General features: G+C 46.7%; 1 protein-coding gene across 4 annotated transcripts in view; it reads right to left on the bottom strand.

The window, feature by feature from the left end:
- Positions 1-13,749, bottom strand: part of slco2b1 (solute carrier organic anion transporter family, member 2B1) — a 16,599-nt gene extending 2,850 nt beyond the window's left edge. Inside the window, exons 1-13 of one of the 4 annotated variants that reach the window (XM_034551029.1) lie at positions 13,489-13,749; positions 12,340-12,486; positions 11,756-11,893; positions 11,292-11,454; positions 10,612-10,836; positions 9,811-9,909; positions 8,907-9,037; positions 6,838-6,934; positions 4,594-4,758; positions 4,325-4,514; positions 3,995-4,136; positions 1,570-1,730; positions 25-89 (exon numbers count right to left, since the gene is read on the bottom strand). In XM_034551029.1, the coding sequence (XP_034406920.1) occupies positions 25-89; positions 1,570-1,730; positions 3,995-4,136; positions 4,325-4,514; positions 4,594-4,758; positions 6,838-6,934; positions 8,907-9,037; positions 9,811-9,909; positions 10,612-10,836; positions 11,292-11,454; positions 11,756-11,893; positions 12,340-12,426 (1,663 nt within the window). In that variant the 5' untranslated portion in view covers positions 12,427-12,486; positions 13,489-13,749. Of the gene's footprint in view, positions 1-24; positions 90-1,569; positions 1,731-3,994; positions 4,140-4,324; positions 4,515-4,593; positions 4,759-6,837; positions 6,935-8,906; positions 9,038-9,810; positions 9,910-10,611; positions 10,837-11,291; positions 11,455-11,755; positions 11,894-12,339; positions 12,487-13,488 lie in introns of those variants that run through there. The other 3 variants (XM_034551027.1, XM_034551028.1, XM_034551030.1) reach the window with 3 other exon arrangements.
- Positions 13,750-17,048: the final 3,299 nt, after the last annotated feature.

Here is a 17,048-nt window from a genome sequence, read left to right as displayed (position 1 = left end):
CTCAAGCTGTTGAGGAAGACTCACCGAGCACTCTGAACAGCATGTACTGAACCCCCACAGCGAAAGACTTGTCCTCCGTGGGCACCGTCCTGCAGACACAAACATACACTACTTAAATAATAATAATAATAAACATAAAGTCCTGCAGCGGAGCCACAAACATACACTACTTAAATAATAATAATAATAATAAATATAAAGTCCTGCAGCAGAGACACAAACATCGACTCAAAGAAAAATCTATGAATAAATTAAAGAATATATATATATTATAATATTATATATATATATATATATATAAATAATAATATATATTATATACACTGTGTGTGTGTATATATATATATATATAAATATATACATGTGTGTGTGTGTATATATATATATATACAGTATATGTGTGTATATAATAATATATATTATAATAATAATATTATTATTATTCATTTATCGAATATATATTTATATAAATAAATTATAATAATAATAAATAATATATATATATATATATATTATATTATTATTATTATATACACATATATATAAATAATATATATATTATATATAAATAATAATAATAATATATATTTATATATAAGATATATTAATAAATATAAAGACCTGCTCCTCTATAGAAAAAAACCCATCATGACGAGAAGCAGAGAGAACTCAAATATGTCTCTCGTGCAGAATAACAGTTTAAATGACATGGTTATTTTTTTTAATGCTTTGATAATATAGACATGAATTATTGTTTAAGTGTCTACAAGTTGTTACCAGTATTAATTTTTACAGCGTCTCCTCTCTGCTCTGTTTTAACAGCTTCGTAGTTTCGTTAATTTTGTTTTTTTACAGAATTTAGATATTGGAAATGTTGAAATAAGACATTTTGAATAAAGTGATTTTGATGAAATATCAACATTCAGTTTGTCACATGATGTGTTCAAGCTCCGTTGGGCAAAATCCAATAAAACATTCAGTTTTTACAGCTACTGACAACAATAAATGATCTATTCATGGTGTTTTCTTTTAAGCAAACATACTTTTTAAAAGCTCCTGTGGGAGGAGCCAGTTTACCAAGATGTACACCAATGGGCAAAGAATAATCCAAGTAGTTGTAGTTGTGTAAAGTAATATCTAATCTAATCTAGCTTCAGTGACATAAAAACACGTCTCACAGACAACATGGAGCCGCTTTATGGAATTAAGAAAACAGTTTGAAAATAGGATCTTTCTCCAGTTATAATATTTCTGGCTGAATTTTCTGGTCCAGCAAACATAAACCAGGACAAACCGTATATTATATTTCTGTTAAATCCGTCAACACTGACTGGAGTCTCTCTTCTGAGCCGGGCGGTCATGTGACTGAGAACAAAGGCTCTGCTCTCAAAGGTCAGACGACCTTCTGCTGAAGCTACATTACAAACCTGCTCCATGTCATCACACACAAAGGGGTGTCTCACACACCGGTCATAGCTCGTTACATATTTCATCTTTTATTAACCCCGACCGGATGTATGAAGGCGCAGGAAGCCGGTCGGACCTTTCACACCTTCACGGCGTCCCCACCTGAGTATCATCATGTAGGACGGCGTCTGGGAGAAGGAGGCCACGAAGCTGGTGAGGCCGAGCAGCGCCACGAAGGGGAGCAGCAGGCCGGAGCAGCCGCTGCCACACGTTCCTGGAGCGGCGGAGCCGAGACCGCCGACGCACCGGCACTCAGTGTAGTTCTGCACAGACGGGGGGACGGGGGTGAGACGGGGAGACGGGGAGACGGGGAGACGGGGGTGAGACGGGGAGACGGGTGAGACGGGGAGACGGGGGTGAGACGGGGGGACGGGTGAGACGGGGAGACGGGGGTGAGACGGGGGGACGGGTGAGACGGGGAGACGGGGGTGAGACGGGGAGACGGGGAGACGGGGGTGGGACGGGGAGACGGGGGGACAGGGGTGAGACGGGGAGACGGGGGTGAGACGGGGAGACGGGTGAGACGGGGAGACGGGGGTGAGACGGGGGGACGGGTGAGACGGGGGGACGGGGGTGAGACGGGGAGACGGGGGTGAGACGGGGAGACGGGTGAGACGGGGAGACGGGGGTGAGACGGGAAGACGGGTGAGACGGGGAGACGGGGGTGAGACGGGGGGACGGGTGAGACGGGGGGACGGGGGTGAGACGGGGAGACGGGGAGACGGGGAGACAGGGGTGAGACGGGGAGACGGGTGAGACGGGGAGACGGGGGTGAGACGGGGGGACGGGGGTGAGACGGGGAGACGGGGGTGAGACGGGGAGACGGGGAGACGGGGAGACGGGGGTGAGACGGGGAGACGGGTGAGACGGGGAGACGGGGGTGAGACGGGGGGACGGGGGTGAGACGGGGAGACGGGGGTGAGACGGGGAGACGGGGGAGACGGGGAGACGGGGGTGAGACGGGGGGACGGGTGAGACGGGGAGACGGGGGTGAGACGGGGAGACGGGGAGACGGGGAGACGGGGGTGAGACGGGGAGACGGGTGAGACGGGGAGACGGGGGTGAGACGGGGGGACGGGTGAGACGGGGAGACGGGGGTGAGACGGGGAGACGGGGAGACGGGGGTGAGACGGGGAGACGGGGGTGAGACGGGGGGACAGGGGTGAGACGGGGAGACGGGGGTGAGACGGGGAGACGGGTGAGACGGGGAGACGGGGGTGAGACGGGGAGACGGGGGTGAGACGGGGGGACAGGGGTGAGACGGGGAGACGGGGGTGAGACGGGGAGACGGGGAGACGGGGAGACGGGGGTGAGACGGGGAGACGGGTGAGACGGGGAGACGGGGGTGAGACGGGGGGACGGGGGTGAGACGGGGAGACGGGGGTGAGACGGGGAGACGGGTGAGACGGGGAGACGGGGGTGAGACGGGGAGACGGGGAGACGGGGAGACGGGGGTGAGACGGGGAGACGGGTGAGACGGGGAGACGGGGGTGAGACGGGGGGACGGGTGAGACGGGGAGACGGGGGTGAGACGGGGAGACGGGGAGACGGGGGTGAGACGGGGAGACGGGGGTGAGACGGGGGGACAGGGGTGAGACGGGGAGACGGGGGTGAGACGGGGAGACGGGTGAGACGGGGAGACGGGGGTGAGACGGGGAGACGGGGGTGAGACGGGGAGACGGGGGTGAGACGGGGGGACAGGGGTGAGACGGGGAGACGGGGGTGAGACGGGGAGATGGTGAGAACACCATTGATCATGACATCCTATTACAGAGACTGGATCAGTCGATTGGCATTTCAGGTACCGCACTAAGTTGGTTTAAATCATATTTATCAGATCGATCTCAGTTTGTATTTGTAAACGATGAAGCCTCAATGACCACCAACGTTAATCACGGAGTTCCACAAGGTTCTGTGCTTGGACCAATTTTATTTACCTTATATATGCTTCCTTTGGGCAATATTATCAGGAAACACTCCATAAACTTTCATTACTATGCAGACGATACTCAATTATATGTATCGATCAAACCAGAGGAGACCAACCAGCTCGCTAAAATTCAAGAATGTCTTAAAGACATAAAAACATGGATGACCTGCAACTTCCTGATGTTAAACTCAGACAAAACTGAAGTTATTTTACTGGCCCTGAACACCTCAGAGATCAATTATCTGGTGATGTGGTTTCTGTAGATGGCATTTCCCTGGCATCCAACACCACTGTAAAGAATCTCTAGTTATCTTTGACCGAGACTTGTCCTTTAACTCCCACGTTAAGCAAATCTCAAGGATTACATTTTATCATCTACGTAACATTTAAAAAATCAGGCACATCTTGTCTCAAAAAGATGCAGAAAAGCTGGTTCACACGTTTGTTACTTCCAGACTAGATTACTGCAATCAGAAGAAACCGTTCCAATTTTTCCATCCATCAGCTACAGAATGTGAATATGTTCTGTTCTCAATCAAGACTTTGAAAAAAAGAAAGAAAAGATAATGAGTTGAAAACTCAAAACAAGTTTCTTACTGTGAAGTTGTTGTTTGGATCCGTTTCTATGGCGATACAGCCGGCGTGGCAGGGGGACCTGAACTCAACACCGTCGGAACCACAGACCGGGTTAAAAGCCTCCTGAGGACACCGACAGCCAGAGCTGCACAGCAACGCATCGCTGCTGCCCACACACACACACACACACACACACACACACACACACACACACACACACACACACACACACACACACACACACACACACACACACACACACACACACACACACACACTAATTGATGTGATCTGTGCCCCAGGCCTCTGCACTTGGTGCACTTGGTGCACGTGGAGCGACGGTGTTGCTACCTGGGAGGAAAGACCCCTGCGATCTGCTGCGTGGGGCAGCCGATGAACAACAGCGGCGTGGAGGAGAGCGTGCACAGCAGGATCGCAGCGGTGCACAACTTGCTGGCACCGCTGACCGAGAGGTTCATCCGCCGCATCAGGACTCCACCCAGGACGGTGCCGAGCACCGCCAGCGGGATGCAAACTCCACCTAGAGGGGAAGAAATCCTGTTTGAGAGCCGCTGCTGTAACATAACTCATTCAGACCTGCGTGGCCCCTCCCCTCTCACCGATGATCATGGTGGACAAGGAGACGGTCTGGCTGAACTGTCTCTCGATGAACTTGGCCATGAAGGTGGCGAGGCCAGACAGCAGCGCCGCCAGGTTCACCTGCGCCAGAACCACCAGCAGGTAGACAGGGCTCCGCAGGGTCCGCAGAGCGATGCAAGGAAAGCCTGAGGGACAAGGAGGCACAGTAAGGGGGATGAGGTCTGAAAGCCTCAGGAACAAGGAGGCACAGTAAGGGGGATGAGGTCTGAAAGCCTGAGGGACAAGGGGGCACAGTAAGGGGGATGAGGTCTGAAAGCCTGAGGGACAAGGGGGCACAGTAAGGGGATGAGGTCTGAAAGCTTCAGGAACAAGGAGGCACAGTAAGGGGGATGAGGTCTGAACGCCTCAGGAACAATTGGGCACAGTAAGGGGGATGAGGTCTGAAAGCCTCAGGAACAAGGAGGCACAGTAAGGGGGATGAGGTCTGAAAGCCTCAGGAACAATTGGGCACAGTAAGGGGGATGAGGTCTGAAAGCCTCAGGAACAAGGAGGCACAGTAAGGGGGATGAGGTCTGAAAGCCTCAGGAACAAGGAGGCACAGTAAGGGGGGTTAGGTCTGAAAGCCTGAGGGACAAGGGGGCACAGTAAGGGGGATGAGGTCTGAAAGCCTGAGGGACAAGGGGGCATAGTAAGGGGGATGATGTCTGAAAGCCTGAGGGACAAGGGGGCACAGTAAGGGGGATGAGATCTGAAAGCCTGAGGGACAAGGGGGCACAGTAAGGGGGGTTAGGTCTGAAAGCCTGAGGGACAAGGGGGCACAGTAAGGGGGATGAGGTCTGATAGCCTGAGGGACAAGGGGGCACAGTAAGGGGGATGAGGTCTGATAGCCTGAGGAACAAGGGGGCACAGTAAGGGGGATGAGGTCTGAAAGCCTCAGGAACAAGGAGGCACAGTAAGGGGGATGAGGTCTGAAAGCCTCAGGAACAAGGAGGCACAGTAAGGGGGATGAGGTCTGACCGCCTCAGGAACAAGGAGGCACAGTAAGGGGGATGAGGTCTGAAAGCCTCAGGAACAAGGAGGCACAGTAAGGGGGATGAGGTCTGAACGCCTCAGGAACAATTGGGCACAGTAAGGGGGATGAGGTCTGAAAGCCTCAGGAACAAGGAGGCACAGTAAGGGGGATGAGGTCTGAAAGCCTCAGGAACAATTGGGCACAGTAAGGGGGATGAGGTCTGAAAGCCTCAGGAACAAGGAGGCACAGTAAGGGGGATGAGGTCTGAAAGCCTCAGGAACAAGGAGGCACAGTAAGGGGGGTTAGGTCTGAAAGCCTGAGGGACAAGGGGGCACAGTAAGGGGGATGAGGTCTGAAAGCCTGAGGGACAAGGGGGCATAGTAAGGGGGGTTAGGTCTGAAAGCCTGAGGGACAAGGGGGCACAGTAAGGGGGATGAGATCTGAAAGCCTGAGGGACAAGGGGGCACAGTAAGGGGGATGAGGTCTGAAAGCCTGAGGGACAAGGGGGCACAGTAAGGGGGATGAGGTCTGATAGCCTGAGGAACAAGGGGGCACAGTAAGGGGGATGAGGTCTGAAAGCCTGAGGGACAAGGGGGCACAGTAAGGGGGATGAGGTCTGAAAGCCTGAGGGACAAGGGGGCACAGTAAGGGGGATGAGGTCTGATAGCCTGAGGAACAAGGGGGCACAGTAAGGGGGATGAGGTCTGAAAGCCTCAGGAACAAGGGGGCACAGTAAGGGGGATGAGGTCTGAAAGCCTCAGGAACAAGGGGGCACAGTAAGGGGGATGAGGTCTGAAAGCCTCAGGAACAAGGGCGCACAGTAAGGGGGATGAGGTCTGAAAGCCTCAGGAACAAGGGGGCACAGTAAGGGGGATGAGGTCTGATAGCCTGAGGGACAAGGGGGCACAGTAAGGGGGATGAGGTCTGAAAGCCTCAGGAACAAGGGGGCACAGTAAGGGGGATGAGGTCTGAAAGCCTCAGGAACAAGGGGGCACAGTAAGGGGGATGAGGTCTGAAAGCCTCAGGAACAAGGGGGCACAGTAAGGGGGATGAGGTCTGATAGCCTGAGGAACAAGGGGGCACAGTAAGGGGGATGAGGTCTGAAAGCCTCAGGAACAAGGGGGCACAGTAAGGGGGATGAGGTCTGATAGCCTGAGGAACAAGGGGGCACAGTAAGGGGTATGACCTCTGTTCTCTGCCCTTTAGTTGCAGCCTCATCAGACAGGAAACGAAAGGAAAAGACGACTCTTACTTTTGAGGAACTGAAGAAGAGAGACTTCCCGGACCGGGTCCGTCTGCTGCTGCTTGCCGTGCGGTCTGGACTCCACGACGTCGTCCTCGTCCTCGTCCTGCACAAATATGGAAGCGGAACATCAGAAGCTGGTTTCAGCACTCGGCTCTGGAAGAAGCTTTCAGACGAACGTGTCCTCTGAAGGACGTGCGGCCTGTTCGGACCTCCAGAGACGCACGAGTTTCAAAGTTATGACTTCTAAAACATAAATAACTTTTCATCCAGACACGGTGGTCTGAGCCAGAAGATATGAACCGGCTTCTCTTGTTTATCGTCTAGATTTGGAGTCTAAATGTGCATTGAATGTGTATTTGTAGAGCTGTCTGCAGAACCACCTCCTCCTGAATGAACGCGACCAGACTCATAAACACGTCAGCTACTTTATGCCGTTTCAAACACGCTGATGTTTCTCTGACGTCGACTTTTGGCTTCAAACTGCGGCGCCGGCCGGTTGCTCAACAATCAGTTCAGACAAGACGCCGAGGTCCAGATTCATATCAGCCGAGTGGAGACAGTCAGTCATGTGTATTCAAATATGTTCAGAAGGATGTGAAAACAAGTGGTTTTAAACCTTTCAGTGTTTGTTTGGTCAACTTAAAGCAAATAAACATGGGAGGAAACATTTTAAGAGAGATTGTTATATTATTTTATATGTTTTTATCTTCAGATCTGAACTAATCTGACTGAGCTGCCACTTCCTGTTCATGTGAATAATTGATTTAAACACTAGTATTGCTTCTGTTATGATACAACAAAGTATCCTGCTAAAGAACAATGTGTGCTTTGTTTTAAAATAAGTATACGAATAATAATATAAATATAATGTGCTCAAGTTTGTAATTACAAAACTTGAGCATCAGTCTTTTTGAACACAAAGAAGTGGACAAAGTCGTTGGTTGTTTAGAAGACTTGAGTTCAGCATTTTGTCCGTCCCCTGCTTTATGGTCTGTTTGACTCTAAATGACCATAATTTACTAAATGAACATCATTCTGTATTGAAGAAGACTTGAAACTAGAGATTGAGACCAAAAACTAATGTTTACAATGTTTACTGAGGGAATAAATCAAGAGAAGTAGAGTCATTTATATAGACTTCTATACAACCAGAGGAGTCGCCCCCTGGTGGTCAGGAGAGAGAATGCAGCTTTAACACATGAAGCATGGACTTCTATACAACCAGAGGAGTCGCCCCCTGGTGGTCAGGAGAGAGAATGCAGCTTTAACACATGAAGCATAGACTTCTATACAACCAGAGGAGTCACCTGGTGGTCAGGAGAGAGAATGCAGCTTTAACACATGAAGCATAGACTTTACATTACATAAACTGAGGTTATCACATGATAACAACTTGGTATTTATGCATAAGATTGACTTTACTTTACTCTCTTGCTTTAACTGCAACATAAATGTTAAATAAAAGTTATCTAAGATAATACTGCTGGTTGTGACATTATTGTTACAGTCAGTTTGATAATAATACTTTTCTTATTGTCCATCACACTCATTGAGACCATTTCCATGTGAGAAAAGAGCAGACGGGGTATAACTGTTTGTTTCCTGTAACAATAATTCATATGGAGCTTCTGCAGGCTCACATGAGTTTGGCCAAACTCCAAAAGCGGAGCATATTTATCTAGAGACCCTGGTCGTGTTGAAAGTAGCCAGCCGTTAAACTCTGAAGGACTGAGTGTTGTCTCACAGCAAGTTGAAGCTCCTTCATGGGACACAATGTGCGTTTGAAAGTGAAAGTTCATCCCCAGGGAGTCACTGTAGGAGGGAACTGTTGAGCAATCTGTGGACACATCTGAACTCTCTGAGCTTCACCACTGAGCCAAAACTCACAGAAACAGATTCCTGTTACAACTCGTTGAGCCCAGTTCAGTTTGTGAGCTGTAAAAAAGTTAAGTCAAATTCACCCTCATGGTCTTTGATCAAACGTTAGCATTCTGGCCCGTCTTCTGGTTTGAAAACACATGGTTTTAATAAACATCTTATGGCGTCCAGATCAAAACATCCCTCTTCCTGCTCACCTCTCGGGTCATGCTCCTGGGGAAGAAGAGGTACGGCAGCGCGGTGAGGAAGAGGAGGCCGGACGCCACCAGGAAGCCCAGCCACCAGGCGCCCACCCAGCGCAGGTCCTGGTGGGTCAACTTGATCTGGTCTGGAGGAGGATGAGGACGACGAAGAAGAACAAGAGACAGTGACTGTCTGCAGCCAAACATCACAATCAACGTCAATTATTCAAATCATAATGATCAGTATAGTATTTGTGTATAATAGAAATGCCACAATTGTAAATAACTCATAAAGTTGTGTTAATGAGGGGACCTTTTCCGACAAACCTTTATTTTGTTAGTTTCTTAAAAGATACTCGTAAGCATTTATTTTGTTAGCGGTGGAGACAGGAACTACAAAACCCTGGAAACCCACGAGGTACAAACTATTGTATGTTTACAGATCAAGTCGAGTCATTTTCTCTCTTTTAGCTCCGCCCCCTCCACACCCGAACAGGTCGGACTCCCTCTGGTTTAGATTACATCTCAGCTTTGTGTGTTTGTATCCGGAGCTGCTGCTCGCTTCCCAACATGCAGCCTATAGAAGCTGTGGCTGCTGGTTCCAACACACAACACGTCAGCAATAAAAGCAATTAAATATACTGGTTTATAACAACGGCCAAAATGATCCTCCAATGACTCATGGACACACTCATACACACACATTAGCCCGTGTGGGGACCTGAACTAGCAAATGCACAACAAAGACCAGTGTGCTAATTATAAAAAACTGAACGGAAGAACATAAAGTTACTTATTTAACTGTAACCTCAAGCCTTAAACTTCCCAATCTCAATCCTCAAGCCTTTTGAAGAAGTGAAGACCAGACGATGTACACACACACACACACACACACACACACACACACACACACACACACCTCGAGACAACTTGTCAAAGTCGACGTAGAGGCGCAGCATGAAGGAGCCGGTGATGAAGCCCAAGGCCGGGCCGATGGAGGTCACGGCGAGGAGGATCCCTGAGGGGGAACCAGACCAGAGGGTTAGCTTCAGGGGGAACCAGACAAGAGGGTTAGCTTCAGGGGAACCAGACCAGAGGGTTAGCTTCAGGGGAACCAGACAAGAGGGTTAGCTTCAGAGGAACCAGACAAGAGGGTTAGCTTCAGGGGGAACCAGACAAGAGGGTTAGCTTCAGGGGAACCAGACCAGAGGGTTAGCTTCAGGGGAACCAGAAAAGAGGGTTAGCTTCAGAGGAACCAGACCAGAGGGTTAGCTTCAGGGGGAACCAGACCAGAGGGTTAGCTTCAGGGGGAACAAGACAAGAGGTTTAGCTTCAGGGGAACCAGACCAGAGGGTTAGCTTCAGGGGAACCAGACCAGAGGGTTAGCTTCAGGGGGAACCAGACCAGAGGGTTAGCTTCAGGGGAACCAGACCAGAGGGTTAGCTTCAGGGGGAACCAGACAAGAGGTTTAGCTTCAGGGGAACCAGACAAGAGGTTTAGCTTCAGGGGAACCAGACCAGAGGGTTAGCTTCAGGGGAACCAGATGCAGGACACATGTCTGCTACCAGAATTGCGTTTAGTGTTTTTAGTCATTAAAACCAATAAAATAGAGTCGATGGTGCCACTCAGTGCTTCACCTGTATTTTCTAAACACTACCACGTTTGTCCACAGGGGGCGCCAGAAACCCCCCTAAATAATAACGATCAGAGTATGAAGTACCGAGGTAGAGCGGCGAGTTCTTCCTGCTGGCGTGGTCGTCGATGAAGGAGATGCCGAAGGGCTGGATGGGGACGGCGGCCACGCCCAGCAGCAGCTGACCCAGGAGCAGCAGAGGGTACACCTCCAGCTGGGCGTGGCTCTCCTGCCGGCTGCAGCTCTGATTGGAGGATGAGGTGGCAAGGGAGCCCTCTGATTGGCAGAGGGCGGAGCTGTTCTTGCTGGAGGCTGCAGGGATACAAGAGTGACGGGTGATATGAAGTCAGCTTTCTTTGTACAACTTGAACTTTTATTTTCTTGAGTATTACAAAAAAGATTTTTTTCTCCACAGGTTTTGTGTGTTTACGTTATCGCAATCAGCTGATTTTAAAAATATGTAAACATAATCGTGTAAACATTTATTGGAAGACATTAACACCAATAACAACTGAAGAATGTAATCAAAATATATTTTTCTATGTAAATATTTATGTTATATTTGTATATATTTTTTTTATTTACTTATACTCTGACTTGTGATCAATGTTTTTAAATATTTATCTCTATTTCATCCCCCTTTGTAAAGAGTGCGTGTGTGAGTGAGTGAGTGTGAGTGTGAGTGTGAGTGTATGTGTGAGTGTGAGTGAGTGAGTGAGTGAGTGAGTGAGTGAGTGAGTGAGTGTGTGTGTGTGTGTGTGTCTCACAGCTGATGCGGTCTGTGTAGTGGTATTCTCCTCCCAGGAAGTGAGGCAGCGTCATCATCAGCGAGGCGACGCCGGCCAGCAGAGCTCCGCCTCCAATGAAACGCGGCCGGTGAACTCGACTCCCCAAGAAACTCACGAACACGATGAGGACCGTGTTCCCCACCTACACACACACACACACACACACACACACACACACACACACACACACACACACACACACACACACACACACACACACACACACACACACACACACACACACACACACACACACACACACACACACACACGTGTGAGGAGGCTCTACATGGGTCAGTCTGAGGAGGAGGAGGTGTGAGAAGGAGGAGGAGGAGAAGGAGGTGTGAGAAGGAGGAGGTGTGAGGAGGAGGAGGAGGTGTGAGAAGGAGGTGTGAGGAGGAGGAGGAGGAGGAGGAGGAGGAGGAGGGAGGAGGCTCTCGTACCTCGTTGAAAGCCGCCAGCAGACCAGACTTCTGGCTGGAGAAACCGTAACGCCGCTCGATGGTGGAGATGGAACTCTTCATGTAACCCGACACCAGGAGCTGAGACAGCTGCAGGAGGCTGTGGCAGAGCACAAAGACCTGGAGGACATCTTCATTCATCAAATAATATGAATACATCTGCTTTTCCTTCATGATTCTGATCATAAATCTATGATTCTGATCATCAAGGAAAAGCAGGAAGAAGACCAGAACTTCAGGACTGGATGAGTTCAGTTTGAGAGGAAGTCAACAACATTAAAAAGTCACAAGCGCTGCTTTGTCCCAGATATCCAGGGTCTCTGAACACCTCACTGTAGCTAAGCTAAGCTATGCAACGCTAACGTTGTAGCTGCTCCTTCAACACTCAAAATAACGTCAGATAGACGTAAGAAAAAAGCTTTAAATTGTTGAATGTATATCACAACAATGTTTGTAATTCAGTTCTTTTGTTTCTGTCTAATTTCTGAACACAAAAATAAGTAAGTTTTCCTTTTAATTTTTTTTTAAACAAAACGCAACATTTTCCACTCAAACTGAAAACGAACCTTGACGCTGTTGAAGGGACTCCGGCGCCGGGCAGAAGGTCGCGACCCCGCGGGGTCAGAGGTCACGTGGAGCTCTTTGGCCCCCATGATGGAACTTTTCCCCACAGAGAACTAAAGCTGGAAGATAAACACGGATCACGTGACGTCCTGTTCACAAAGGGAAGAGAGTGAGAACAACACGTAGCCCAAAGTTAAACAGTTCTGGGGGGAGGTGACGTAAATACATTTATATTTTATCAGCGTAATATTTAGAAAAAACAAATCAATGTAAAAAAAAATAAAATACATTGATTTGCAAAATAATTTTACAGAAAATAAAACAACTTTGTGTTTTGTTTGCGTTTTACTAAACAAAAGTAAAACACCTCAACGTTGACTTTCTCCTGGGTGAAAGTCCTGTGTTTGTTTGTACTAATGTACCAAGTTATCAGTCTTTCAACACTTACATGATGAATTGCATCCAATACATTAATTATATTGATCATCGTTTATGAGCAATTTGAATAATTATTTCTGGATTAAGACTAAAAACATCCTGTGGGAGAAAAGAGGAAGAACGAGGCAGGAACCAACTGGAAGGAAGAAGACATTTCTTATCAGCAGAAGAATGTCAACAGATTATGAAACAACAAAACAAAATCAACAACTCAACAACCGGAACATGAAAACAACCAGAACCACAGCAGACTCTGGTTGTATAGAAGTCTATGCTTCATGTGTTAAAGCTGCATTCTCTCTCCTGACCACCAGGGGGCGACTCCTCTGGTTGTATAGAAGTCTATGCTTCATGTGTTAAAGCTGCATTCTCTCTCCTGACCACCAGGGGGCGACTCCTCTGGTTGTACAGAAGTCTATGCTTCATGTGTTAAAGCTGCATTCTCTCTCCTGACCACCAGGGGGCGACTCCTCTGGTTGTATAGAAGTCTATGCTTCATGTGTTAAAGCTGCATTCTCTCTCCTGACCACCAGGGGGCGACTCCTCTGGTTGTATAGAAGTCTATGCTTCATGTGTTAAAGCTGCATTCTCTCTCCTGACCACCAGGGGGCGACTCCTCTGGTTGTACAGAAGTCTATGCTTCTATTCTTCTTCTTCTTATTATTATTATCACTCTCTGAAATGTAAAGAGGAAGTCATCAAGTTATAAATACCTGGAAGGTGTATTAAGGAAGTAATATCTGCAAACATCAACAGCTGCTTTCACTCATGAATCAGAGCTCAGCTGTCAATCAATCAGCTCCAGTCTGCTGAAACTTTGCAGCTCTGCTTTTACAGACCAGTAATCCCAGTGGTCCCAGTGGTCCCAGTGGTCCCAGTAATCCCAGTAATCCCAGTAACAACCATTGAAACAGACAGAAATGGTTCATTCAGAGTGAGAAGCTGCTGGTCGACTGGTTTCCTCTCGTAGAGTCATTACAACCTCCTGGAGGGGCAGGGAGGAGGAGGAAGAGGAGGAGGAGGAGCTGGAGGAAAAGGAGGAGGAGCTGGAGGAGGAGGAAGAGGAAGAGGAGGAGCTGCAGGAAGAGGAAGAGGAGGAGCTGGAGGAAGAGGAGGAGGAGGAAGAGGAGGAGGAGGAGGAGGAGGAGCTGGAGGAAGAGGAGGAAGAGCTGGAGGAGGAGGAAGAGGAAGAGGAGGAGCTGGAGGAAGAGGAGGAGGAGGAAGAGGAGGAGGAGGAGCTGGAGGAAGAGGAAGAGGAAGAGGAAGAGGAGGAGGAGCTGGAATTTGAACCATGGACGAGCTCTGAGAAAAGTATGTCCTGTTGCATTGTGGGTAATGTAGGCGTCAGGGACTCGTTTTGTGTTCACAGATGAAGAACGTTTCTTGGTCATTTAGAATAAAGTTTCACTAAATACAGAACACATCTATTATAAATATTATATGTATATTAATAATATGTGTATTCTCACTGGTTTGATTCATTCGTTTCAAACTTGATTTATAATCTACGTAGTTATTTCTTCCTCTTTCCGCTTCAATATTATTAATGGTTAAGACATTCAGGGTAAAAAACTACATGACATGACATGTTTTGATGTGTTTTATTTATTAAGTATTAATTCTTATCATTATTTATGAACTATTGTATTTATTGATAATAATAATAATAATAATGATAATAATATTAAAACAGAACACATTATGTTTCTCAAAAGAAACTGTTTATTATTATATTATAAGTATCTTCATGACACCGGCTGGCAGTGTGGTCTCATGACCAGCAGGTGGAGCCAGAGACAAATCTAAAGTTCTTAAACTTCCTGTATTTGTGAGGGAAAGTACATCAGTACTACTACTGAAGTACACAGCTCGAAGTACTTGTACTTTAATTAAGTATTTACACGCAATGGTACTTTATAACTTTTATCTGCCAGCTTTAGTTACTTTTCAGGTTAAGATTATTGGAACACGTGAAAAGTTTATGTATCACATTTTATTTTATATTTATGTCGTGATATATGCAACAATAATAATTCCTCATTTATACATTTAATCCATGAATCGCTGAATAAGTGCACTATTTCTTACTTCTAAGTACTTATTACTTATGACCGTATGATCTGTAAATGAGGCTTTATTGTGTTTGATCAGAAGAGAAATACATAAAATAAGATAATCTTGTATTAGTCCTGCAGCATTGGGTAAAGTGAAACAATTTTAATTCATTTAATTCTATCAATACAGACGGATTTGTTGTTGATTAATTTAGTGATTTACAAAAACCTAATTATTCTCACTTTGAAAGTTTTGTCAATATTCACAAATGATAGTGTGCTACTTCCACCAGTCGACCTTCATCCCACTGAATAAAAGAATGAACTACAGTGAGAAACAACAGACTTTACCAAAGTAAAAGCACAACATTCAACAGCTTTGAGGGTTTGACTGAGCGGTGGAAGGAAAATCCTCGTAGGACAGAAAAATTATGACAATTCATTTCATTTAGCTGGCGCTTTTATCCAAAGCGACTTACAATAAATTCAATTAAATTTGTCATGTCAGTTAATTTTGTATAGTCCAATATCACAAATTACAAACTCCCCTCAGAGGGCTTTACAATCTGTACACATACGACATCCCTGACCTTTGACCTCACATCGGATCAGGAAAAACAACCAAGAAATAACCTTTGACAGGGAAAAAAGGGAAGAAACCTTCACAACCCATGAAACAGAAGAGGGGGGGGGGGGGGTCGCATCAGCAGGGGTCATGGCAGGAGGCAGGGCTACAGAGGCATCGCGAAAGAGGCCAGACCATGACCCAGGACCAGCATTTAGTGAGCGCAGCTCTCTAGTGGGGCAACATGGTACTACAAGCTCCTTAAGATATGATGGTGCATCACCAATCAAGGCTTTGTAGGTGAGGAGAAGAATTATAAATGTGATTCTTGATTTTACAGGGAGCCAGTGCAGAGCAGCTAATACAGGAGTCATGTGATCTCTTTTCTTAGTTTTTGTGAGTACACGAGCTGCAGCATTCTGGATCAACTGGAGGGACTTAAGAGACTTATTAGAGCAGCCTGATAATAAGGAGTTGCAGTTATCTAGTCTGGAAGTAACAAACGCGTGAACCAGCTTATCTGCATCTTTTTGAGACAAGATGTGTCTGATTTTTGAAATGTTACGTGGATGAAAAAATGCAGTCCTTGAGATTTGCTTAACGTGGGAGTTAAAGGACAAGTCTCGGTCAAAGGTAACTAGAGATTCTTTACAGTGGTGTTGGATGCCAGGGCAATGCCATCTACAGAAACCACATCACCAGATAATTGATCTCTGAGGTGTTCAGGGGCAGTAAAATAACTTCAGTTTTGTCTGAGTTTAACATCAGGAAGTTGCAGGTCATCCATGTTTTTATGTCTTTAAGACATTCTTGAATTTTAGCGAGCTGGTTGGTCTCCTCTGGTTTGATCGATACATATAATTGAGTATCGTCTGCATAGCAATTAAAGTTTATGCAGTGTTTCCTGATAATGTTGCCCAAAGGAAGCATATATAAGGTAAATAAAATTGGTCCAAGCACAGAACCTTGTGGAACTCCGTGATTAACGTTGGTGGTCATTGAGGCTTCATCGTTTACAAAAACAAATTGAGATCGATCTGATAAATAGGATTTAAACCAACTTAGTGCGGTATGGATCATCAGTGATATTGATATGAATCATCAGTGAGACGCAATTAGTGTCGGTGTCAAAGAAAAGAGATCAGCCGATCTCTAAAAGTACATTTGTTTTCTTTTTTCTTTTGTGCTGATCCAATCCGTTGCACCATAATAATTAGTAATGCTGGACGCATCACTCATATATGTATCTATATATAACTATATAGATATATATCTCTCTCTCTCTCTCTCTCTGTATATATATATATATATATATATATATATATATACACAATACATTGTGTACAAGATACTTGACCCACTAGAAATGTGACTTTCAGGGCCAACAGCAGGTTTTAGTGAACAAGTTCTGCTGAAGATTCAAAAGTTAAGTTGAACAGTGAAACTAAACTTCAGTCACCCGAAGGAGCTTGCTGTGTTAATGTTCAAACTGTTGCATGCTGGGAGCTCAGGGGACGACGCGGCCCCGCCCTAATGAACCACCAGTTTCATCCGTCGGGTTCCAGTCGCCACAGCAGCCAGTAATGAGCGTTCATTTTGATCATTAACGAGGCTTCCATACAAAAACACTTACCGACAGGCGTGGTGGTAATTA

The sequence above is a fragment of the Cyclopterus lumpus genome, chromosome 14 (assembly GCF_009769545.1).
Source record: "Cyclopterus lumpus isolate fCycLum1 chromosome 14, fCycLum1.pri, whole genome shotgun sequence".
Classification (NCBI taxonomy): domain Eukaryota; kingdom Metazoa; phylum Chordata; class Actinopteri; order Perciformes; family Cyclopteridae; genus Cyclopterus; species Cyclopterus lumpus.
Note: the sequence above shows the minus strand (reverse complement) of the source record. Positions and strands in the feature narration are given on the sequence as shown.